We start from the raw sequence: 26,612 nt of genomic DNA on the forward strand, positions 1-26,612 counted from the left end.
AATTGGACCTGGACTGGCGATTCGTTTCACATGTGATAATTTACATGTTTCAATGCCGTTCTCCCATATCATCCCACCCTTGCCCTCTCCCACAGAGTCCAAAAGACTGTTCTATACATCTGTGTCTCTTTTGCTGTCTCATATACAGGGTTATCGTTACCATTTTTTAAAAGCTATCATCCATTTTCTGGATATACCATCTTTTTTATCCATATATATATATATTAATATATACATATATATATATATATTAAAGGGGATATTGGTTGTTTTGTGTCATGTTGTTTAAAAATTGTATTCCAGTGAAGGTTTTTTATTAAACTTCATGGGATAAACAAATAATTTTATTGCAAGATACTGAACAAAGCATATATTGTAGACTAATAGCCTCAGTAAAGTTGCAGAATTATTAAGTAGAGTTAAAGGTAGCACACGGGAAAATGTAGAAGTCATTTATAAAAAGCAAGATAGCTGCATCCCTGCTATGTATCAGACCTTAGAAATATGGCAGAGTGCCAACAATGAGATCGGTTCCCTTTGCTTCTCACAAGCAGAATAATGAATTGTGTAGTTAAATACTGAAAGTCAGTTAAAACTTACTGCATAAACAGTGTTGATAAAAACTGGAAGCATCAGCCCAAGGAAAGAGAGCCAACACAATTAATTCATCAGTACTTCCTTTACTCAAGAATGCAAAAAAGTAGAACATTACTTTTAAACATGGATAAATATTTTTATTCAAAAAGACAAAATTATTTTACTACCCCTTCAATCAAACTACCAGTTATGAAGAAAGAATTACTACTTGAGAGAACAAGAGGTACCAATCTGGGAGCTACTGAAGGATCCCAAAGATTATCTTGATTTAAATGTCCTGTGATTTCAACAAAATGTATGGGTTGAGACAAAATTAGGCTGCAGTTGGACCTATGAATTGCTGAATTGCAACATATTTTCAGTTAATAGACGAATAGATTCTTATAAAGAATTAGAAGAATTCATGATAAAAAATGTGGGATCTCAGTGTAAAGAATAAGGGTATTTGAGAAAATGAATGTGATTGATGACTTCAAATACACAGATGAAACATACTGGGGAAAAGTATGAAGGCAAAAACAAAAGAAAATAAAAAACTCACAGACACACCATATGTTGTAATTTTATTCCAAAAGATGAGAAAACATTCAGAAACCTGGACAGTCATTTCTTTGTCTATATCCACCTAACACAGTCTCCTAACATTTACTTAATTTATGTACAAAATTGGTCTTTTGTGCTCAAGGCATTTTCTTCTACTATTTTTTTTTCATTAATCTCTTTGCATCAATTGAAAGTGCCTAGTATATATATTATAATCTATAAATAATTGTTGAACATATTTATACTCACTACTTAATTTGGAGGTACATAGAACAAAATTTAGAGTCCATAACCAGTTTATAGAAATTGTATTGCATGTTAATAAAAAAGGTTGCATGACTTTTTCCACATCCTATGTAGTGCACATTTTACATCTTTATTCCTCAAGCTATAGATTAAGGGATTCAACATAGGGATGGCGAGAGTATAAAATATGGAAGCCAGTTTATCAGTGTCAAAGGAATGGCTGGACTCTGGTTGCACATACATAAACAGTAAAGTCCCGTAGAACACTATGACCACAGTCAAGTGGGATCCACAGGTAGTAAAAGCCTTGTGCCTACCTTCAGCAGAGCTCATCCTGAGAATGGATGCGAGGATGAGAAGGTAAGACACAAGAACTACCAGAAGAGAGAAAATTAAATCAAACCCAGCTAAAATCAGAATAATCATTTCTACTTCATGTGTATTTGAGCAGAGCAAAGATAACAAAGGAAGACTGTCACAGTAGAAATGACTAATGACTCTGTAGCCACAGAAAGATAAATTAAATAATTTTATGGTGACGAGAAGAGACACAAACGTGCTGTAGACATAGGGGATTGCTACTAGCACCCAGCACACTCTTTGTGACATGATGACTGGGTAGAGGAGAGGGTTACAGATGGCCACATAGCGGTCATAAGACATTGCCGACAGAATAAAAATTTCACTAACAATAAACACAAGAAAGAAAGCTAGCTGTATAGCACAAGAGTAATAGGAGATTACATTTTGATCCTCAACAAAATTTACAAACATTTTGGGTCCCACAGTTGTTGAATAACCAAGATCTGTAAAAGCGAGGTGTCTAAGAAAGAAGTACATGGGTGTCTGTAGCTTGGAGTCCATCTTGGTGAGGATGATCATGCCCAAGTTGCCCACCACTGAGATCATGTATATGATGAGGAAGAGCCCAAACAATGGAGCCTGCAGCTCAGGGTGGTTGGTAATTCCCATAAGGATGAATTCATTTAGCACTGTTCTATTGTGTGTTTCCATTCAGGTTTATTAGAGAACCTATTCTGGGTAGAAACATAAACATAGTCAATAGGTTCTATGTATCATCACCTGGGAGAGTTTCACTATACAAAGCTAGTATAAACAGATTAAACTTTCCAGTTTAGGATACTTGAAAATAAACTCATCTGGTGGCTCAGATAGTAAAGAATCTGCCTGCAGTTGAGGGGATCTGGGTTCAACCCCTGAATTGGGAAAATCCCCTGGAGAAGGGAATAGCAACCCACTCCAGTATTCTGGCCCAGAGAATCCCAAGGACAGAGGAGTCTGGCAGGCTACAGTCCAGGGGGTTGCAAAGAGTCAAACATGACTGAGCAACTAACACTTTCATCTTCCTGTCTACAATAAAACATATAGTGAGAGAGACAGAGAGAGTTGCTGTTTCTCAACTGGAAATTATGCTACTAGCCAAAGGACATTTGTCAGAATTAAGAAGACATGTTAATTGTTACAAGTGGAATGTGGAAGCTACCAGCATATGATGATTAGAGGTCAGTGATTCCTCTAAACACCCTATAAAGCACCATATCTGTCTAAAATATCAATAGTACTAAAGTTGAAAAACCAGGATGTTATAGATAGATGATAAATAGATACATATATACATATATAGATGTAGAGATACAGACAAGAAATACAATAGATAACAGACATAGATAGGACAAAAAAAAGTTAAGACATAAATTTGAGGGCTACATATATAAACTATTATTGTGCTGTTCTTATAAACTTTCTATAATTTCTATCTAGTCATTTATATAATTGCGATTACATAGTTGACATGTCTGGAGAAGGCAATGGCAACCCACTCCAGTGTTCTTGCCTGGAGAATTCCAGGGACGGGGGAGCCTGGTGGGCTGCTGTCTATGAGGTCGCACAGAGCCAGACAGGATGGAAGCGACTTAGCAGCAGTAGCAGCAGCAGTGACATGTAAAAATTAAATTTAATAATATGATGATGCATATGCCAATTATACAATAAATTATGATGCAAGTAAATACTATCCATTGTAAAATTTTAAAACCAGAATTCAGAAAGTCTACAGAACTTGCTACACCAACACAGAGTTCCATACATTTCTATGCACAGTTGACATATGCTGAAACAGTTGACATGCTTGACACATTTTAGACAGCTGTATAAATAAGAAAACTATAATAGATTGCAGTGAGACATATTTGTATATCTGTGAAGAAGCATATAAGATGTATAATAAGTAGGTAGAAAGATAGATGATAGATAGAATCTCTGTATTAAATTTCCTTATGGTATACAAAAAGGGCTAGTTTGGGCAAATAATTCAACTTATCTGAAAGCTTATTTTCAAACACAAAACCAACACAACTACAGGATTGTTGGGTGGGAAAATGAGGATTAAATAATTAAATGCCTTTATGTTACCTGAAAATCAAGTAGCTATTGGTTTAAATATATATATATGTGTATATATATATATATACACATATATATAAAATGGAGACAATATCTTAGCTCAAAGAGATCTTCTTTATGTATGTAAATTCATCTGCACTGTGACATACCTTATTTGTCAGGGCGATATGATTAACAGGTGAGGATTATATAATGTACGATGGAATACATACAATTTACTCCAAGTCTTGCCCTTTCTGCAGAAATAATATTGGGCCATCAGAGTGCTTGGGTATTTTTTATCTTCTAAGTTTTTTAGTTATTTTAATAAAATATGAATAAAACTTTATTTTGATATATATTTTCTTAAAATATTAATTTGACCCAAAGGGCATATTCATTATAATGGACTTCTACTAACTTGTAAGAATTCAAATGTACTTTGTTATGCAAGAACCCAGGGTAAAATGAGGAAATTTGAGCAACTTGGAAGAAAGAGAAGTCATTAGCATTGTTTTCATATCTTGAATATCATAACTTGCTTTGAATAAAGAGATGCTATGCTTTAAAAGGGTGCTGGGAGCCAGCACACGAGATCCCACCCATGACAAGGTCATGAGGGAGAAAACCTGATGGGCAAGGCGGATCAGGTTTTCAGGGATTCCGAAAAGCTGCCCCCGGCGCTCACCTTAAAGATGATATCTGTCGTTCTGGTGCTTGCTTCAATAGACTACTCCCTAATTTCTGTGACACAGGCAGAAGGCCTTCTCCGATCTCTTCCCAAATAAGAATCAATTTAGAACTTTAACCAATAAGTTTCCCGGGTGGTGGTATTTTATGAAATTATCCAGGGTGAAAGGAGTGTTTTAGTTTAAACTCCTTTGCTGGTATTTTAGTTTGTTTGGCAAATGCGTCTATGCCCTTGGTGCTAATATGCATGATTGCTTATAATACCCTAATCAGAAAACAGCATAAAGAACCTGATCACGTAAAGGCCCTAATAGGCACAGAGCACTTCGAGGGTGAGGAAGCCCTATTAGAGAACATAAAAATATTATTCTAAAAGTGGTTATAGTTAAAGATTTAGAAAAATAAGAGTTTAAAACTGTTAATTTTAACCGGGAATGCTAAACAAGGGCTGCCTCACTGGAGCTGCAGAGTCTTTGTGTGGTAAACCTTTTAGATAAATTTAACTGATAACTCCTGCAAAAGGACTGACCTTTGTGTTCACTAAAGAATAGATTACAGAAAACAGCTTTGCATTCACCTAGGTCATAAAAAGTCAGTAGGCCCCAAGGCCAGAAGATAATGTACAAGACCCTCATAAACAAAGAAGTATGCAGAAAACACCCTGGTTTGGTGAAGAATAAGCTCATGTAATGTTAAACTATCTTCCCCTTAGAAATGTACTAATTTAGGGTTTAAAAGCCACGGTAAAAAATAAAGCATTGCCAGACTCTGCCAGAGCCTGCAAACACCCCCGTCTGGTCACTCTCTCTCTCTCTCTCTCTCTCTCTCTCTCCCTCGCAGACTTGGTCTTATCAAGGCTGGTCTCACGTGTCTTCTCCCTCTCTCTCACCTACGCCGTTCATTCTGAGAGCATCCCCTGGATCCTGCCGAGGCTGGACCCCGGCAAGGGGACTTCCCCGGTGCCTCAGTGTTAAAGAATTTGCCTGCCAATGCAGGAGACATGAGTTCAATCCGTGGGTCAGGAAGATCCCATGGAAAGGAGACAGCAACATACTCCAGTATTCTTGCCTGGAAAGTCCCATGGACAGAGAAGCCTGGCAGGCTACAGTCCGTGGGGTCGCAGTCACCTGGAACTCAGCAACTGAGCACAGCGCCGCTCAGTATGATAAAAACATGTTCAAAGTCCCTATGTGCGTAATAATGTGCTAGGGTGATGGGATAAAATACATACAGAATGGCTACACATGGGTCCTTGCACGCCATTGTAAATTTACATCTTACGCCAAAGAAATTCCTTCAAACTATAATACAAAACATAATTATTTTTATATCACTAAATAAAAATATATCTGAAGGTCCCTAATAATACACACATCAAGAATATAGCAGTGTAAGAAGTGGATGGCAGATTAAGGTAGATAATTGTTAAATTTAAAATATTGTGATCCTGAATGTTTCTTTAAAGAAATAGAAATGATACAGGTTAAAATAAAAATAACAGTGACAGTAATCTCTAAAGGATCTCTATAAGAAAAGGAATAAAAGCACAATTTTATAACATTACATGTAAAAATGATTACATGAAATCTGCATTTAATTCACTCAAAATACTGCTTACAATTTTATGACCTCTTAATCACCAATCTTGACTTGATGCATACACTTTTCTTATATCAGAAATACTGAAATGTGCATCACTAGAGAATAATTTTAGAAAAATATCTTCAATATATTTAATAAGAAGCACGCCAGGCCTCCCTGTCCATCACAAACTCCCAGATAAGACTGAGCGACTGAACTAAACTGGACTGAACTGAATATGAAACTCGTTTTTGTTTCTTTGGTTTGTTTTGTAAATATGAAACAGTGAGAAAATACAAACTTGGCAAATTTCAATTTTCCTGTAAATATGAGAAAAGATAGAAGTGTTTTTTCTTTTCTCTCACGCTTCAGCATTTTACAAAAACCAAATAGTTTTCTCAAAGTTTAATATCTTTGTTGAATACCAATTAATTTTTTAAAGCTAAACCTCATGAGATAATTATATATTTTTTATCAGCTCTCACTTGAAATCAAAGAACATGTTGATCATTGTACCATTACCGTAAAACTGGCTACTTAAAAGTCTCTTAATATGCGAATAATGTTTTCTATGTCTCAGTGTGAGGTGGGAATTTCATTTTGCCTCATCAAAGGATCTGGAAAGAATTATACTTTTACATGCATTTAAATAATCATTAAATATTAAATTATGTTGAGGGAAGGTCACAAAAAAGCACATGGAGCACTAACTAACTAAGAATTCAGAAAGAGTTAAAAAAGAAAGACAAGACCCCCAGCTTCTGAGTTTTCCCAGTTTCTAAACATTCGCATCTCTTTTGTTGTTTGTCATTTGCTCTGCCCTCCGTTAGAGATATCATCGTTTATGCAAAACAAATATCATGGTAATGTTTCAAAGATGCTTTTCAGCATTTTGTCTGTCATCCTATGGACTAGCATGCAACATATTATTATGAAAAGACAAGAAGAGAGGTCCTATTCCTGCTCAGGAATTATGGGGTAGTGGAAAACAAACAAAACGGTATCAGAAATGGTCTCATTTTGCTTGGGCTTTGCCATTGAGCTAAACTAGAACTTTGAGTATGTCACTGAAACATTGTTGATATTGAAAATGAGGCATCACATGCAATATGCTGTCATTTTACCTGTAAAAGCATCTCTCATGACTCTCACCTGTATTCCTGACATGGCTAAGTGAGAAGAATTTATGGATTTCTTTCACTTTTTGAGATTCTCCCTGAGGAGATGCCAAGCAATTTGATGATTATCCCTAAAGTATTGAGAGCAAAACAGCATGTCTAGAGATTGTCTTTTAATTGCCTGGGACATTTTTCTTTCCTTCCTTACTTCCTGACTTCCTTCCTCCCACCCCCCCTTCCTTCTTTGCATATATATACATACATTTATATATCTTTTAAATCTTGGTTGACTTTTCTTTTGTAGCACACACGACTCTTGATTAAATCTTGCATCTATAGGGCGTGCAAACCGAGAGTCAGTATTTCCACAGGTTCTTCTCAAATGTATGACTGTGGAGAAATTTTCAACATTGTTTTATTACAGTATTTAATATATTTAGGAAATTGAAATAATATATTATGCTAATATGAGATGTTTCCTCCTTGATTTGTTGCCCATGTGATTGTTTTTACTTATATCTCAGAGACAGAAATTAGTTACTTCTTATTTCTGGAGAAGGAAATGGCAATGCACTCCAGTATTCTTGCCTGGAGAATCCCATGGACAGAGGACCTGGTGTCTACAGTCCAGGGGTCACAAAGAGTCAGACACAACTGAGTGACCAAGCTCACCGCAGCACTTCTTATTTCGTCGTGAGCTTCTGTCACAGGCTGTTTACAACTTCTGCTTTTTTCTTTTTCTTCACTGCATAAACTACCATTTTAGTTATTACAGTCTGTTACCCCATTCCAATAAGGACCTGTGTCATCACAAGCTGCCTGCGCCTGCCTCTTTCCTCCTCTGCCACCATTCCCAACCCTTGGTCATCACTAAGCTTTTCCACTGCTACACTTTTTCATACAGAAAATAGGGATTGGAATTTTCTCTCAACATAAATCTCTTGAGATTCTTTGGCACTTTTGTGTGTATAGATCATCTGTTCCCTACATTGTTGAGTAGTATTCCATGGTATTGATGATAATCTGTTTAAACATTCACTTATGGAAAGACTTATGGGTTCTTTCACTTTTCTACTATGATGAATACAGCTACCATGAACTCTCACTTAAAATGATTGCATTTTTGGTGTTGAAGGTTTTCCTCTACTCTTCTAGGTTCTTTTGACCTCACATAGATGGACATTTCTGCTGTTTCTGAGCTTTGACCACGACACAAAAATAAATAAATGAATCAATAGCTAAAGGGGAGGAAAAAATCTTCTTTACACAGTAGCTTTTGCTTGGATTAATAATTAGATTGACAAAAGATTAACAGGATCAAACCATATATATTTTATTTAGTAATTGTACATGTAGACGGGAGTCATCATGAGATTAATTAAGATCCATGAAATGGGTAGGCTTAATTGCTTATATGGGCTTCACAGGTGGCCTAGTGGTAAAGAATCTGCCTGCCAATGCAGAAGACAGAAGAGAATTGGGTTCAATTCCTGGATTGGAAAGATTCCATGGAGTAGGAAATGGCAACTCACTGCAGTATTCTTTCCTGGAAAATTCCTTGAATAGAGGAGCTTGGTGTGCTAGTCTATAGGGTCACAAAGAGTCAGACACAATGGAGCAACTGATCACACAAATGTTTACATGCTATTCTGAACCAAAAGTAGCAATTATAGGAAAGTCACTAAATATAAATGGGAAAACTAAAGACAAAGGAACTTAATTCTGAATATTCACTAAAAGGACTGATGTTGAAGTTGAAACTCCAATACTTTGGCCACCTGATACAAAAAGCTGACTCATTGGAAAAGATCTTAATGCTGGGAAAGATTAAGGGCAGGAGAAGAGGGTGACAGAGGATGAGATGGTTGGATGGCATCACTGACTCAATGGACATGAACTTGAACAAACTCCAAGAGATAGTGAAGGACAGGAAAGCCTGACGTGCTGCAGTTCATGGTCACAAAGAGTCAGACATGACTTAGTGACTGAAGAACAACATTTAAAATGAAAAAAATATATATTAGCAAACTGTAAAACTCTACATATTTTGTTCTCTTTCTGGTTTATCTTTTGAGGGACTATACAATGCACAGCAAGATTTAATTTAGAAATGGGATATTGGGATATATATATAGTCACAGTTTATTTTTCTCAAATCCAAATATTAGATTCTTCTACTTTTTTCTGTTATAAAAGTCACACTTATTCACTGAAGATAATTTAGAAAAGTATATATCCAAAAATATTAATTTAAACATTTTCATGTTCTCAGAAGCTATCAATATTAATCATTTTACTGTATCTTTGTCCAACATACATTTTCCAAAAACCAAAATTTTTCTACATTTATATTTGGCATGTTTATATTCAGTACATATTTTTCTTAATAATTAAAAAAATCAACTATATAAATTCCTCACATTTTACCTCACTTGAAAGAGTACCTACAATTATTTTTTTATTCCAATAAATAATTTTAATTTGGATTTAATTGACTATATAAAGAATTTAATCCATGATGGTGGGGAAAAAATGTTTAATCTATGATGCAAATAAAGTTTCATGAGTGTTTAAAATACTAAATATAACCAATGAAAGTGGAAATTTAGAAGGGTTAGAAGAATTCACAAGACATAATATTTATATAGTGGTACTTATCTTACTACACTTTCACTAGAAACATACCATAGAACAAACCATGGAATTACCTTCTTTTGCTTCTTATAAGAAGAATTATCAAATTGATCTTAATAAAAATATATCATAAGCTCTTATGTACCAATATTGAGGAAAGTCACCCCATGAGAGAGATAGCAAGCCTAATTCAGTATAGTATAGACCACTTATGTAAAGATGCACAAATATTAAATAAGAAATATTCTTGATCTTCACAGAGGTCAGGAAATGTAACAACCTCATGAAATAAAGGTCTGTATAGTCAAAGCTATAGACTTTCCAGTAGTCATGTACAGATGTAAGAGTTGTACCATAAAGAAGGCTGAGAGCTGAAGAATTGATGCTTTCCTATTATAGTGCTGGAGAAGACTCTTGAGAGTCTCTTGGAGTACAAGGATATTAAATGAGTCAATTCTAAAGGAAATCAACCTTGAATATTTATTGGAAGGACTGATACTGAAGCTGAAGCTGCATAATTTGGCCAACTGATGGGAAGAGTAATCTCGTTGGAAAAGACCCTGATGCTGGGAAAGATTGAGGGCAAGAGGAGAAAGGGGTGGCGGAGAATGAGGTGGTTAGTCAGCATCAATGACTCAAATGATATGAGTCTGCTCAAACTCAGGGGGATGGCATAGAACAGGGAAGCTTGGCATGCAGCCATCCATTGGATCTCAAAGAGTCGGACATGACTTACCAGCTGAATAACGTCATTAAACAAAAAGAAACAGTTAGGAATCATAATCTCCAAAAGTTATAAATACAAAGTTGAAAGTGTCCATGGGAGACCTCAAGAGATTTATTTTTTCTGCATCTCTGAGATATAATTGGCTTACAGCATTGTGTAAGTTTGTGGTGTACAATATGTTATCTGATACGCTTACACACTGCAGCATGATTACAACTTAGCATGAGGTAATACCTCCATCAGTAGAAGGAGAAGGGAGTGTCAGAGGATAAGATGATTACATAGCATCACTGACTGAATGGACATGAATTTGAGCAAGCTCTAGGATTCCCTGGTGGCTCAGTGGGAAAGAATCTGCCTGCCAATGCAGGAGATGCGGGCTCACTCCCTGGGTCAGGAATATCTCCTGGAGAAGGAAGTGGCAACCCACTCCAGTATTCTTGGCTGGGAAATCCCATGGAGTGGAGCCTGACTGGCTACAGTCCATGGGGTCTCAAATAGCCAGACATGACTTACCAACTAAACAATAAAGATGGGATATAGTGGCGGACAGAGAAGCCTAGAGTGCTGAGATTTATGGGGTTGCAAAGACTTGAACATGACTTTGAGGTTGAACACCACCAACAACAATATCTCCATCAAATTACCGTTTCTTTTGTGATGAAAGCATTTAAGTATTGCTTTCTTAATCTTCAGGCATACAGTAGAGATTGCTAACTGTAATCAAGGAAATTGATCTTGATTGGAATGCCCACTGGTACAGAGAATGAACTGGTTGAAATAAAACATTGTGCTGATTTTGTGGGTTACTGAATTGCAAACTGTGCTGAGTTAATGGCTTTCTAGGGCTCATGTATGAGAGCAACTTCACGGATGAGAACAGGTCAGGACTCTAGCCTCCTCCATGCAGTATGGAAACACCTGGGAAAGTTCAGATAATCCCTGAGGTCCGATCATCGCGCTACACTGGGCCTCCTTGAAACCACAGTAAGTTTAAGTTTTGTGCTGTGTTCTCAGTCATGTCCAATTCTCTGTGACCCCGGGGAGTGTAGCCCACCGGGCTTCTCTGTTCATGGAATTTTCTGGCAAGAATACTGGAGTGGGTTGCCTTGTCCTTTTCCAGGGAAGTTTAATTTTTCAGATGCCTTCGAAGTGTATGGGGGCTCAAACAGATAGATATCCTTACAAAAAAACATATGCATACGCCCAAATACAGACATAGTCATGGGGAAGTTCATTCTAGTAGCTGAGAATGTATGGCAAAACCAATACAATATGGTAAAGTAATTAGCCTCCAATTAAAACAAATAAATTTATACCAAAGAAAAAGAGAAAAGCAATAATCATTTAAACTCACTTTTTATATCTACCATTCTTCCTTTCTCACACACAGCATACCCACTTTCCTCACCTGCTTGAATATCTGTAGTGTCCTCACTAATTCTTGTGTATAATAACATTTATTTAATTATATTTGTGATTAATCTCTCTTGGTCAAATAAGGCAGATATTTTCTTGTTTTGTGTGCTAGTAAGTACAACACATTAAAGTGCTACTGGCACATAAAAGGCAATCTCTAAAAGTACATTGAACTTATTTGTGTTCACTATTCCATTTAAAGACACATAGAGAATCTAAAGGATAGGAATCTAAGGGAAGCCCAGAACCTAAAGGATAGGAACTGTACGTAGGCTTTAAGAGGAACTGTTACAAAGCTTATTCCACACCTTTTGTAGTGCATATTTTACATCTTTGTTCCTCAAACTGTAGATCAAGGGATTTAACATGGGGATAACAAGGGTGTAAAATATAGATGCCATTTTATCTGTATCAAAGGAGTGTCTAGACTCTGGTTGTGCATACATAAATATCAAAGCCCCAAAGAACACAGTGACCACTGTCAGGTGGGATCCACAGGTAGAAAAAGCCTTGTGCCTGCCTTCAGCAGAGTTCATCCTGAGAATGGCTACAAGGATGAGCAGATAAGACATAAGAATTATTGGAAGGGAGAGGATCCCATTAACACCTGCGAAGATCAGAATGATCAGTTCAATTTCTTGTGTATTTGAACAGAGCAAAGGTATCAAGGGGAGACAGTCACAGTAGAAATGTTTGATGACATTGTAGCCACAGAAGGACAAATTAAAAATCTTTACAGTGATTATAAGAGACACGGATATGCTATAGAGGTAGGGGATTGCCACCAGCACCCGGCACACCCTTTGTGACATGATGACCGTGTAGAGCAGGGGGTGACAGATGGCCACATAGCGGTCACAGGACATTGCAGCAGAATAAAAAGCTCACTAATCATGAACATGATAAAGAAAGCCAGCTGGGTGGCACACAAATAATAGGAGATTGAATTTCGATCCATAATAAAACTTGCCAACATTTTGGGTCCTACAGCTGTTGAATAGCCAAGATCAGTAAGAGCCAGGTGCCTGAGAAAGAAGTACATGGGTGTCTGCAGCCTGGGGTCCACCTTAGTGAGGATGATCATGCCCAAGTTGCCCACCGCTGAGGTCATGTAGATGATGAGGAAGAGTCCGAACAGTGGAGCCTGCAGCTCGGGGCGGTCTGTGATTCCCATGAGGATGAATTCATTTGGCACAGTAAGATTTTGTGTTTTCATGCAGTTTTATCAGGATATGTATTCTGGGTGGAGACATCAAGCATAGTAAGCAGATTTCAGGTATTATCACCTGGCAGATTTTTCATATGTGAAGCTTGTATAAGTAAAATACATCCTAACTTCCCAAAACAGGATATTTTTTAAAATCCCTTATCCTATGTATAATAATATGCATAAATAAAGATAGAGACAGAGTCTGAGATATTCATTAGTTCTCAAATAGGAGTTCTTTTACTAAGCAAATAACAGCTGTCAACATCTGAAAGACACACTGGTTATTGCAAGTGCAAGGTGAGCAGTGCGTGCACATAATGGTCCGTGGTCAGTTATGCTTCTAAACATCTCATAGCACCCTTATCATCCCAAAATCTCAGCAGTGCTAAAGCTGAAAAACAAGAAAGGCATAGATGGTATACCTAGACATAAACACAGAGATAGATCAATATCCTCTGTCCGTGGGATTCTCCAGACAAGAATACGGGAGTGGATTGCCATGCCCTCTCCAGGGGACCTTCCTGACCCAGGGACTGGACCTGTGTCTCTTATGTCTCCTGCCTTGGCAGGGAGATTCTTTACCACGAGGGCCACCTGGGAAGCCCCATATAAACATATAGATACACATATAGGTGTGGATACCTATAGACACATGGATAAAGATACAGAAATGTATGCATAGAAGTACATTAGAAATGAAATAAACTTAAAAGTGTGATTCATATATAAATTTATACATATATAAACTTATATGATACACATTTAAAGTTTTCTGCTAGTCATTTATGTAATTCAACCACATTGTGATATTTATAAATTATACTTGATAATATCACTTACATATCGCTTAGCACATGTAAGAATTGTATTATTCAACTATGTGAGAATTATGATAAAAATGTAAAGCCATAAATTCCAAAGCGTAAAGAACACAGCGGGCTTCCCCGGTGGCTCAGATGGTGAAGAGTCTGCCTGCCAGGCGGGAGACCCGGGATTGGTCCCTGGGTTGGGAGGATCCCCTGGAGAAGGGAACGGCTACCCACTCCGGTATTCTTGCCTGGAGATTTCCACGGACAGAGGAGCCTGGGGGTCGCAAAGAGTTGGACGCTTTCACTTCACTTTCATAGAACCTGTTACTTCAACGCCTAGCCCTCAAAATCCTTTGTTCAGGTGATACAGACTGAAATAGTTAACAGACAACAAATATTGGACAGTTGTATAAATAAGAAAAATATAATAGATTACAGTGAGAATTATGCCTCTATAAAAATATGTGTGGCATGTATGTATATAGATATGCTGCAGCTGCTGCTGCTAAGTCACATCAGTCGGGTCCGACCCTGTGCGACCCCATAGAAGGCAGCCCACCAGGCTCCGCCGTCCCTGGGATTCTCCAGGCAAGAACACTGGAGTGGGTTGCCATGTCCTTCTCCAGCGCATGAAAGTGAAAAGTGAAAGTGAAGTCGTTCAGTCATGTCCGACTCTTCACGACCTCATGGACTATAGCCTACTAGGCTCCTCCATCCATGGGATTTTCCAGGCAAGAGTACTGGAGTGGGTTGCCATGTCCTTCTCCAGTAAACATATATAATCTCTGCTATATTTTCTGTTATATACAAATGATTACTTTGGGTAAATAATTTATCTGAAAATATTTATTTTCTTATGCAAAACTGATATTTCTTTACAGGGTGGTTGGGAGAGAAAAATGAAGATTAAGGGATTCAATATGTTTAGGCTTACCTGGAAATCAGATAAAAAACAAATATATATACATCTTCCATGTGGCAATAACTTAGCTCAAAGAGAGTTTCTTTATATATTTGTGTGTCAGTTCTTCTGTACTGTGACATTGTCTTATTTGTCAAGGCTGTGATGTAATGATCAACAGGTGAGGACTAGGTCAAGTAGAATGGAGCACATTTAACTTACTCCAGGCCCTTCACTACTCCCCTCTGCAGGGCTAAAATTGGACCTCTGAAGTCTATAAAGTGGGTTCTTTATGTTCTAGTTTTATTTATTATGCTAGCAAAAATGAAAGTTCATTATGAGGCAAATTTTCCTAAAACATAATCTTTCCCTAGGAACATTTTCACTACAATTGGCATATATTAATTTGTATGTAACAATTCAAATATACATTGTCATGCAAGAACCCAGGAGAATGCGAGGAGATCTAAGCAAATGGAAAGAAAGAGTAGCCATTGGCATTTTTTCCGCATAATGAAGATTCATTAAAAACTCCGTTTTGAAAAGAAGATGCTGTGTTTTAAAAAAAAAAAAAAATGTGTAAGGTTACTATGTCACACAATGCTACGCTGCTGTTTAGTCACTAACTCCTTTCTGACTCTTTGTGACCCCATGGGCGGTATTCTCCCAGGCTCCTCTGTGCCTGAGGTTTCCCAGGCAAGATTAGTGGAGTGGGTTGCCATTTCCTAACCCAGGGATCGATCCTGCATTGACAGATGCATTCTTTACCACTGAGCCTCCAGGGAAACCCCACACAATACTGTAGACATGAATAAAATACATTAAATAGATATACATGGATTATATGTTACTTAACTTTTTTTGTATTTTAAGGTCACAAAACTCCACCAAAATGATAATGTAACACAAAACACAAATCAACATTTTATAAAATCAAATGAAAGTGTATCTGAATATGATAATAATAAACATAGTATGAATATATCAGAATAAGAGGTGGGCTTCCCTGGTGGTTCAGACGATAAAGACACTGTCTGCAATGCAGGAAACCTGAATTCAATCCCTGGGTTGGGAAGATCCCTTAGAGAATGGAAAGGCTACCCACTCCAGTCTTCTTTCCTGGAGAATTTCATGGACAGAAGAACCAACGGGCTACAGTCCATGGGGTCTCAAAGAGTCAGATACATCTAAACAACCAACTCACAAGAGTAGGAGGTAAATGGCAGATCAAGGTAAGAGGATTATTAGGTGCAAAACATTGTCAACATAAACACCTCCTTTGAAAAATATAAATAACATTGGTTACAATAAATTATCAGTGACTGTAGTCTCTGAGTGGTCTGTAAGAAAATTAGTTAAAAAATTTATAACATTAAAGATAAAAGTATTTACATGAAATTAGCATTTTGCTCACTTAAAATATTGTTTACAATTTTAAGACCTCCTGATAGTCTACCTGGACTTGATGCAAACAATTTTCTAATATCAGAAACATGAAATGTATATCACTCAACAGTTACTGTAGAGGAATATCTTAAATAAATGTAACAATAAGTAGTATAAATCTTGTTTTCTTGTCTTCGTTTTGCAAGCTGAAAAGCTGAAAAGAAAAATCAGACTTTGTAAATTCCAATTTTCCTGTAAAGGTAGGAAATGATAGAAATCTTTTTGGTTGTTTTGTCACAGCTTTATCATTCTATGGATAGACCCAAATAGCTATCTCATAGTTTAACATTTTTTTAAAAAATCCTGATTGTCAGTTTTTTAAAGCTGTGCCCTGTGAGATAATTTTATCTAATTTGCGGTCAGATTCCACTTGAAATTAAAGGACACGCTGAAAATTGCACCATTGCCATAAAACTAGGTACTTAAAAGCCTGCTAATAACCAAATAGCAATTTCCACATCTCATTGTAAGGAGGAAATGCTCTTTTGTCTCATCAAGGGATCCAGAAATAATCATATTCATATACTGAAGTACATAATCATTAAATATTAAATGATATTGAAACAGTCACCAAAAGACACCCAGAGCACTAAATGAATAAGCATTTAGAAGAACATCACAATGAGAGACTGAATACATGAGGCTTCTTATTTTTGCCAGTTTCTAAATATTCCTGTGCTTTTGGCAGTGGTGGTGTTTCAGTTGCTAAAGCGTGTCTGACTCTTGTAACCCCTGGACTGCAGCCCGCCAGGCTTATCTGTCCACGGGGTTTCTCAGGCAAAAATGCTGCCATGCGTTGCCATTTCTTTCTCTGGGGGTCTTCCTGATCCAGGGAAGGAACCAGGGTTGTTGCAGGCAGATTCGTTACCAGCTGGACCACCACGGACACCCTCACGCATCTTTAGTTTTGCTTTACTTACTCTTGGTTTTGCCTTCCACTGGAGATATCGTTATTTGTATAAATGGGCTTCACGATGATATTTCAGAAATGCTTTTCAGGGATTAGTCTATAAATATGTGAATATTTTCAAATAATTAATATGAAGACAGAAGAGGAGTCCTATTCCTGAGAGAACTGAATCAGAAATGGTTCATTTTGCTCAGGCGTTGCCAGTGAATTAATGTGAAACTTTGAATTTGTCACTGAACCGCTGTCAGCATATTGGAAACGCGGCATCACATGGAACACTCTCTCACTTTACCTGTAGTGAAGTCTGTCGTGACTCCCCCATGTGGCTCCCACATGGCTAAGGGGGACAATTTATGGATCTCCTTCACCTTTTGGTACTCTCCCTGAGGAGGTGTCAGAGAATTTGCTGATCATCCCTAAAGTCCTGAGACCACAGCAAAATATCTGGAGATTGGCTTTTCAGTTTTCTAGGGCAATTATTTCTTTCCTCTTTATTCTTTCCTACCTTTTTTTTTTTTTTTTTTTTAAACTCTTGGTTAACTTTCCTTTTGTAGTATACAAGTCTCTTAGTTAAACCTATCTCTAGAGCAGGCCCATTAAGTCTGCAAGTCCACAGTGGTCTTCTCAAATGAATGATGGTATAGAAATATTTAAAAAATTGTCCTATTTCATTATTGAAAAGTAGGGAATTATATATGGGCTTCTTAGGTGGCTCAGTGGTAAAGAATCCGCCTACCTAGCAGGAGACACAGGTTCTATTCCTGGGTCAGAAAGAGCCCCTGGAGAAGGAAATGATAACCCACGCCAGAATTCTTGCCAGGAAAATCTCATGGACAGAGGAACCTGGTGGGCTACAAACCATGGGGTCTGAAAGAGTTGGACACAGCTGAGGGACTGAGCACCTATGCATGCTATGAGCTCTTCACCAGACCTAGATCCTAGATATAGATTCCCCCCTATTGCTTTATCTAAATATTTTATTTGTGGCTGTTATTTAGTTGCCAAGTCATGTCCGACTCTGTTGTGAACCCATGGACCGTAGCCTGTCAGTCTCCTCTGTCCATGGGATTCTCCAGCAAGAACACTGAGCGGATTGCCATTTTCTTCTCCAGGGCATCTTCCCAACCTGGAGTCTCCTGCACCACAGGCAGTTTCTTTACCACTGGGCCACCAGGGAAGCCCCAAGTATTTCATAGTTTAGCATTTGACAGTCAAGTTGTTCTTCATTTTGAGCTAATTATTGTATTAGGTCAACATTATTTACTTGCTTGCTTAGTTTTTCCCCCATATCCCTAACTACCTCTGCACAATGATTTTAAAAGGCTACACCCCTTCTTCTGAATTACCTTTGCAACTTTAGGGAAAATTAGTTGAACTATTTGTAAAAATCTATTTCTGTGTTGTCTATTCTGTTCCATTAATTTATATGTTTGTGTTTCTACCAATATCAAAATCTTGACTATTTGGTTATATAATTAATCCTAACATGAAGGAGTGTTTTTTCCTAGTTATACTAAATTTTAAAATGTGTTTTCATTTATGTTCTGCCCTTAACCTTTCAATAAAATGCAGTATAAAATCACCTCTGCACTAAATCTTGCTGAGATTTTATTTAGGTTTGCATTAAATCTATGGATCAATTTGGGAAGAATTTTATGTTAAGTATACAGATCTGAGCTAAATATAGCTACTAAATTATTCAAATCTCCTTTGATTTTTAAAATTGGAGTTTATACTTTTCAGCATACAGATCCTGTGCAAGCTTTGATAGTTTTTATGTACATTTTCATTAGCTATAAAGTGACTATAAATCATCTTGTTTTATTAATACCTATATGTATATATAAATATTTTTATATAATTTTTGTTAATCATATATCTTGTCTTCTTTGTGAACTCATGTTTTTCCAGATTGTTTTACTTTCCATAGTTTTGTGGAGATTGTCTATTAGAAAGCATATCTTTTGCAAATAGGGATGTTTCATTTCTTTCTTTGAAATTTCTATGAATTTTATTAGTGTTTTTTTTTTTCTTTTTCTTTTTTTTCTTACACTTGAACACTACTGAAGCAGTTAACAGTTTCACTTTCACTTTTCTGGGAATATAAAAGCAATAATTTCAATGAGCCCAGTCTCTTGCACATTTCCATTAATAAAAAGATGCTAATTTATCAATTTGAGACGTCCACTTTTTCTTTAATTTAACAATAATCTGGTAATCTGATGATGTTCCAACTACCCATGTTTTGGTTTAAGTGTCTAGGATAGGATTTTTTAGAACGTTGACTCTAAATTTGAATGTCATCCAATGAGGTATGTGATTTGTTTGAGCCTTCACTGCTTTATCTCAGCAATCAATTTTGTACTGAAAGCTCATTGCAGGTCAAATGCAATATGAAAGTAACACCTAAAGACAAAGTTGGAGTATTCAAACTCATGTTTTAAAGATATATATCCACTTTAGCATATAAGTGATTGCACTCACTGAGTATTTAAGAATCACACTTTGTTTATTCACCCATTCGTTTGCTCAGTCATTAAGTGGCTCCCACTCTTGCAACCTCACGGACTGTAGTCTGTCAGACTCCTCTGTCCATGAGATTTTCCAGGCAAGATTATTGGAGTGGGTTGCCATTTTCTTCTCCAGGGGATCTTCTGGACCCAGAGACTGAACCCAGGTCTCCTGCATTGGCAGGAGGATTCTTTACCACTGAGGTACCTGGGAAGGCCCAAGCCTTTTTATTAACTCAAAAGTATTAATAATAGGCCTTTGTATGGCATTTGTATGGGTTTCTCTGATGACTCAGTGGTAAAGAACCCACCTGCTAATGCAAAGGCGCAGGTTCAATCCCTGGGTCGGGAAGATCTCCTAGAGAAAGAAATGGCAACCCACTCCAGTATTCTTGCCTGGGAAATCCCACTAACAGAAGGAGCTTGACAGGCTGTAGTCTATGGGGTCATAAAGAGTAGACACACTTAGTGACTAAACAATGATGACATGGCTTATCTATGGAAGCAAGAGACATTCTAAAAAAAGGCAAAATGTGTAGCTTCCTCTCCCAAGGTCCAAAGTTCTTTCCAAAGATAGCCTAAGAAAGCAAAGTCCTTTGTGTGCCTCCAGCTATGACAACAGGTAGGCAAAACTGGGATTGAATTTTTCCAGAACTGGATATTTTCCAGCAATGAAGATAAGAGTGACAAAGTTCTCTTATGGATTGGAACTTGTTCTTAAGGGTAACTCCCCTGAGAACCGGTATGGCTGGACAAGGGAATGCTGCCTCTCACGTCATGACTCTGGCCCCAGCCAGCTGGCTTGCCTTGATACAAGTCCGACAACCAGCATCTTCAGCCAGCAGAAACCAGAGGGAATGCCCCCACTGGTTACAAGGTCTCAGGACAGAAACAAGATGAAAGGAGAACTTGAAAGTCTATGCTTTCTCCACAAAATGGCTTTTTTCTGTTTTTCTCTTTAACTTATGGAACATTTATTATTCATACACACATGAATCTATTTCTGATCTATCAATATCTTTTCATTGATATATATTGCAAATTTTTATATCAGGAGCAGACTTTTAAAAAAATAACTGTAGCTTTGAAATAAGGCTGTATACCATTACTGTTTGTCTTAATGCTAATATTGCAAGTTTATTCCTGCTTTTAAAGTTAGTTCAGCTATTCTAGATCTTTTGCTCTGTATGGTTTGATTTTAGCTCCTTTATGTATTTTGGTTTCAGCTTCTCAATTCCTATCAAAAAAGAATTTCTGCTTAAATTTTAATTGTGTTTGATTTGAGAAATTGTGATATTTACCTAATATTGAATAAATCAGTAAATAAATATGGTAAGATCTCATTTGTTTATGCCTCCATTAATATATTTCAGGAATATTTTCTAATTTTTACCATACAGGCTTGCATATTTTGTATGTATCTTTAAACATTTCATAATTATGATGAATTTATAACAGGTATTTAACAATTTAACAAGGTTTTCCAGTAGTCATGTATGGATGTGAGAGTTGGACCATAAAGAGCCTAAGAATTGATGCCTTTGTACTGTGGTATTAGAGAAGACTCTTGAGAATCTCTTGGACTGCAAGGAGATCAAACCAGTCCATCCTAAAGGAAATCAACCCTGAATATTCACTGGAAGGACTGATGCTGAAGATGAAGCTCCAAAACTCTGGCCAGCTGATGTGAAGAGCCGACTCATTGGAAAAGACCCTGATGCTGGGAAAAATTGAAGGCAGAAGAAGAAGAGGGTGACAGAGGATAAGATGGTTGGATGGAATCACCAATTCAATGCACATGAGGTTGGCAAACTCCAGGAGATAATGAGGGAGAGAATGGCCTGGCGTCCTGCGGTCCATAGGGTCATGAAGAGTCAGACACGATTTGTTGACAGAACAATAACAACATTTAACAATCCCATTTCTAATTTTTCATTTGTAGTATATAGAAATAAAAATTATTGTGTGTACTGATCTCTCTTTGAAACATTCTTAATTCACCATTTAATTCAATGCTTTTTTTTTATAGTTTAGATTTCCACTTGTACAATCTCATCATGTACTAATAAACAGTTTAAATTCCTTCTTTCCAATATGGACTGTTTTTGTTTTTTTCTTTACCATATTGAATACCACCTCCATTAAAATGTCAATATCATGGGAAAAATTAGTCCTACTTGCCTTTTTCTTGATTTAGTGAAAATGTTTTTGAGTTTTTAAGGATGATGAACAAAGAACAGTACAGTCTCTATATGATGTAAATACAATTTCATAAATGTTAAAAATAAAAAATTAAACAAAAAAGTGACAATTTAGAAGAGGATATTTTTATACATATTATATATATAACAAATTGTCACATATCTTATTACATTCGTCTTAGAAATATTGACCAAATCATGGAATTTTGTCTTGTGTTTACTACAAAGAGATGATCAAATCATGGCAATCAAACAATAGAATAAAAATTATAGAATATAATAAAATATATTAAATACAATGTATAATATAGTACACATATATGCATACATATATAGTAAAGGAGTTTTTACACACTCTTATGAACCAATACTGAAGAAGGTTATCCCATAACAAAGGCACAAAGCTAGTTCAGCATAGAGTAGACCTCTTACGCAAAAGTACAAAAATAATTAAAACACCAATTTTAAATAAGCAATATTTTTGTTTTTCAGACAGATAAGGAAATGTAACTATCTTGTTTGATCAAAAAGCAGATAGGAATCAAGATCCCAATAAAATATAAAAATATAACTCAAAGCTTCCATGGCAAACTCTCAAAGAAATTTACCTTTTTTCCCTCTGGGTTTGTTGTGACATAATTGACAGTTAATATGGTATAAATTTAAAGTCTACAACATGTTGATTTGATGAATTTATATAGTTCAATATGGCCACAATTTAGCACTAGCTAGCATTTTCATGTTACATGATTACCGTTCCTTTCTCTGAGGTGAAAATACTTAAGGCCCACTCTCTTAGTGACTTTCAAGTATAGAATATTGTGAAAAACAATTAAGAAAATGTATCTGGCTCAGAGAGTACTTTGGCCACCAGATGCGAAGAACTGACTCTTTGGAAAAGATTGAAGGCTTTCCCCTGCTGGGAAAGATTGAAGGTAGGAGGAGAAGGGGACGTCAGAGCATGAAGCTGTTGGATGGCATCACTGGCTTGATGGACATGAGTTTGAGCAACCTCTGGGAGTTGGTGAGGGACAGGGAAGCCTGGTGTGCTGCAGCCCATGGGGTAGCAGAGAGCTGGACATGACTGAGCGACTGAACTTGAATTTACAGAGAAACGGTCTGATTTAGATAAATATGTTGTGAGTTACTGAATTGCTAAATGTGCTGAGTCTAAGGACTTTCTAGGGCTCATGTATAAAATCAACTTCACTGACCAGAGCAGAGCAGGATCCTAATATCTTCCACGTGATAAGGGAGCATCTGTATCAATTGAGATGAATGATGAATTCAAATCACTGTACTACACTGAGCCTCCTAGAAACCACCATAAGTTTAATTTTAACACATGCCTTAGAAAAGTACAGCGAATAGAAAACAGAAGTATGTGCTTACATAAAACCACATGTACATGCACAAACACATGTAGACACTAGGAAATTTATTCTAATAGTTGGGAATAACAAAAATTCTTTGAATCCTTTTGTATATGCTATTGTTCCTCATTTGACTCTCTTTACTTGTCCTTGCAGAGTCCTAACTCATTCTAAGGTATGGTGCTAGTTGCTTAATTATATTTGTAATTCATCTCTTCCCCTTGGGAAAGGCAGATATTTCCCCCCTCTGGGTGCTAATGTATATATAGCACATAGAAGCATGATTAGCCCTTGGAAGGCAATTTCTAAATATGTGTTGAACATTTCCATACTTTTATTCTTTTTAGAGACACACAGAGAACATCTTGAAGCCCATCACCTAAAGTATAGGATTCATATTGTACAGAAACCTGAAGACAAAGAATTGCATAGTCTTTTCCACATCCTTTGTAGGGCATGTTTTACATCTTTGTTCCTAAAACTGTAAATCAAGGGATTTAGCATAGGGATAATGAGAGTGTAAAATATAGATGCCATTTTATCTGTGTCAAATGAATGGTTGGACTCTGGCTGCACATACATGAATATCAAAGCCCCGTAGAACACTGTGACTACCGTCAGGTGAGACCCACAGGTAGAAAAAGCCTTGCGCCTGCCTTCAGCAGAGCTCATCCTGAGAATGGATGCAAGAATAAGAAGGTAAGAGACAAGAACTATCAGAAGAGAGAAAATCAAATTAAAACCAGCTGAGATAAGAATAATCAGTCCAATTTCATTTGCATTTGAGCAGAGCAAAGATAACAAGGGCAGACTGTCACAGTAGAAGTGCCTGATGACATTATAGCCACAGAATGATGAGTCAAATATCTTTACAGCGATAAGAAGAGACTCAAATATGCTATAGAGATACGGCATTGCCACCAGCACCTGGCACACCCTTTGCGACATGACCACTGGGTAAAGCAGAGGGTTGCAGATGGCCACGTAGCGGTCATAGGCCATTGCTGCCAGAATGAAAAGCTCACTAATAATGAAGACAAGAAAGAACGTGAGCTGTGTAGCACAAAAGTAATAGGAGATTTCATTTTGATCTGCCACAAAATTTACTAACATTTTGGGGCCCACAGTTGTTGAATAGCCAAGATCAGTGAAAGCCAGGTGTCTGAGAAGGAAGTACATGGGTGTCTGCAGCCTGGAGTCCACCTTAGTGAGGATGATCATGCCCAAGTTGCCCACCGCTGAGGTCATGTAGATGATGAGGAAGAGCCCGAACAGTGGAGCCTGCAGCTCGGGGCGGTCTGTGATCCCCATGAGGATGAATTCGCTCAGCACGGTTCCATTCTGTGTTTCCATCCAGGTTTATGAGGAAACCTGTTCTGGGTAGACACAGCAGCAGGGTCAATAGATTTGGTGTAAAATATCCTCTTAGATGGGCTAGTATGCAGAACTGGTAAGTAAGATAAATTTAAATTTCCAGTTTAGAATATTTAAAAGTAAGTCCACCTGCCACACATTAAAATATGCATAAATAGAGACAGAAGGAAATACGAAGGTAGATCAGGTCTTCTCAATTAGAGTGATTTTACTCCCCCAAGAATATTTTTCCACTGTCTGGAGACATTTTGGCTCTCATAAGTGAGAGTTGAAATGCTATTGGATTCTAATGTTTATAGGTCAGTTAAAGAGCTCAATATCTTAACATGTCAAATATGCAGCCTGTAACATTATTGAGCCAGTAGTCACAATAGTATCCAGGTTGACAAACACTATAGTATAGGTATAGAAACATAGACAACTAGATAAAATAATAATAATAATTAATAATTAATAATAAATAAAAAAGAAACACAGACAACTAGACAGACATATGCAAATATAGATAACAAAGCAAAACCGAGAAGTTAAACAATCATAAAACTTTAGGTATTATGGATAATTATTGCACTATTCCTTAAAGTTCTATTTTTATTCTTTATAAGATATAACCACATAATGGCATTTTAAAAATTCATCAATCTTAGGATATAGTTCAGTTCAGTTCAGTTGCTCAGTTGTGTCTGACTCTTTGAGACCCCATGGATTGCAACACACCAGGCTTTCCTGTCCATCACCAACTCCTGGAGTTTACTCAAACTCATGTCCGTTGAGTCGGTGATACCATCCAACCATCTCATCCTCTGTTGTCCCCTTCTCCTCCCGGCTTCAGTCTTTCCCAGCATCAGGGTCTTTTCAAATGAGGCAGCTTTTGCATCAGGGTCTTTTCAAATGAGGCAGTACTTTGCATCAGGTGGCCAAAGTATTGGCATTTCAGCTTCAACATCAGTCCTTCCAGTGAATATTCAGGAGTGATTTCCTTTGGGATGGACTGGTTGGATCTCCTTGCAGTTCAAGGGACTCTCAAGAGTCTTCTCCAAAACCACAGTTCAAAAGCATCAGTTCTTTGGCACTCAGCTTTCTTTATAGTCCAACATGACTACTGGAAAAACCATATCCTTGACTAGGTGGACCTTTGTTGGCAAAGTAGTGTCTTTGCTTTTAAATATGCTGTCTAGAATATAATGCATATATTAATGATACAATAAATTTTCAATTCAAAAATCCCAACATTCATATAACCCACTACTCAAAACATAGTCTGTGAAAGGTATTTTTCCTTCAGATGGTACTGACTCAAATTTAGCACACTTGACAGGTATGAATAAGTGTATGACTAAAAAATGGATAATGGACCACAGTGGAAATTAAATTTGCTTACATGGTGAATCATACCAGGGCATACCTGACTATTATAGGACACGTATGTCTGTGTATAGGACATATATGTCTGCAAATTCAGTTTCTGCAATGCCTTCATTTATGGTGAGAAGAGGGCAGCAGAGGATGAGATGGTTAGATAGCATCACCAACTCAATGAACATGAATTTGAGCCAACTCCAAGAGACAGGGGAAGATAAGTAGGCACAGCATGCTGCAGTCCATGGGGTCGCAAAGAGTCAGACAGGATTTAGCGACTGAACAGCAACTACTAAGGGTTAATCTGGGTCAACAGTGTGGATTATTAAAACGCTTTATGACCATGTGTAATGGAAAACAGTGTGCACAGTTTTGGGGAAAGATTCACGAAGAGTCAATAATTCAATGGGTCTATCTTACATGGAAAGAGTTCTCAAATGTCAAATACATAGTTTTGTGGGGTTTTTTAATGTTTATTTGTTTCTAATAGTGATAGTAACTTACCCAAAAGAGATTTTCTTCCTCATATAAACATATTCTCTGGACTGTGGTTTTATGTCT

At 37.1% G+C, this 26,612-nt stretch overlaps 2 protein-coding genes and 1 pseudogene across 2 annotated transcripts; all 3 read right to left on the reverse strand.

Annotated features, from left to right (window-relative positions):
* Positions 1 to 1,458: 1,458 nt before the first annotated feature.
* LOC136174607 (olfactory receptor 8K3-like) lies at positions 1,459 to 2,400 on the reverse strand. Its single transcript, XM_065944780.1, has one exon. The coding sequence runs from the start codon at positions 2,398 to 2,400 to the stop codon at positions 1,459 to 1,461; it is 942 nt and encodes a 313-aa protein (XP_065800852.1).
* Positions 2,401 to 12,233: 9,833 nt separating this feature from the next.
* Positions 12,234 to 13,174, reverse strand: LOC136174673 (olfactory receptor 8K3-like; annotated as a pseudogene).
* Positions 13,175 to 23,711: 10,537 nt separating this feature from the next.
* On the reverse strand, positions 23,712 to 24,671 carry LOC136175564 (olfactory receptor 8K3-like). Its single transcript, XM_065945831.1, has one exon. It carries the CDS (start codon positions 24,669 to 24,671, stop codon positions 23,712 to 23,714), a length of 960 nt encoding a protein of 319 aa, XP_065801903.1.
* Positions 24,672 to 26,612: the final 1,941 nt, after the last annotated feature.

This window comes from Muntiacus reevesi, chromosome 9 (assembly GCF_963930625.1).
Source record: "Muntiacus reevesi chromosome 9, mMunRee1.1, whole genome shotgun sequence".
In the NCBI taxonomy this organism is placed as follows: Eukaryota; Metazoa; Chordata; class Mammalia; order Artiodactyla; family Cervidae; genus Muntiacus; species Muntiacus reevesi.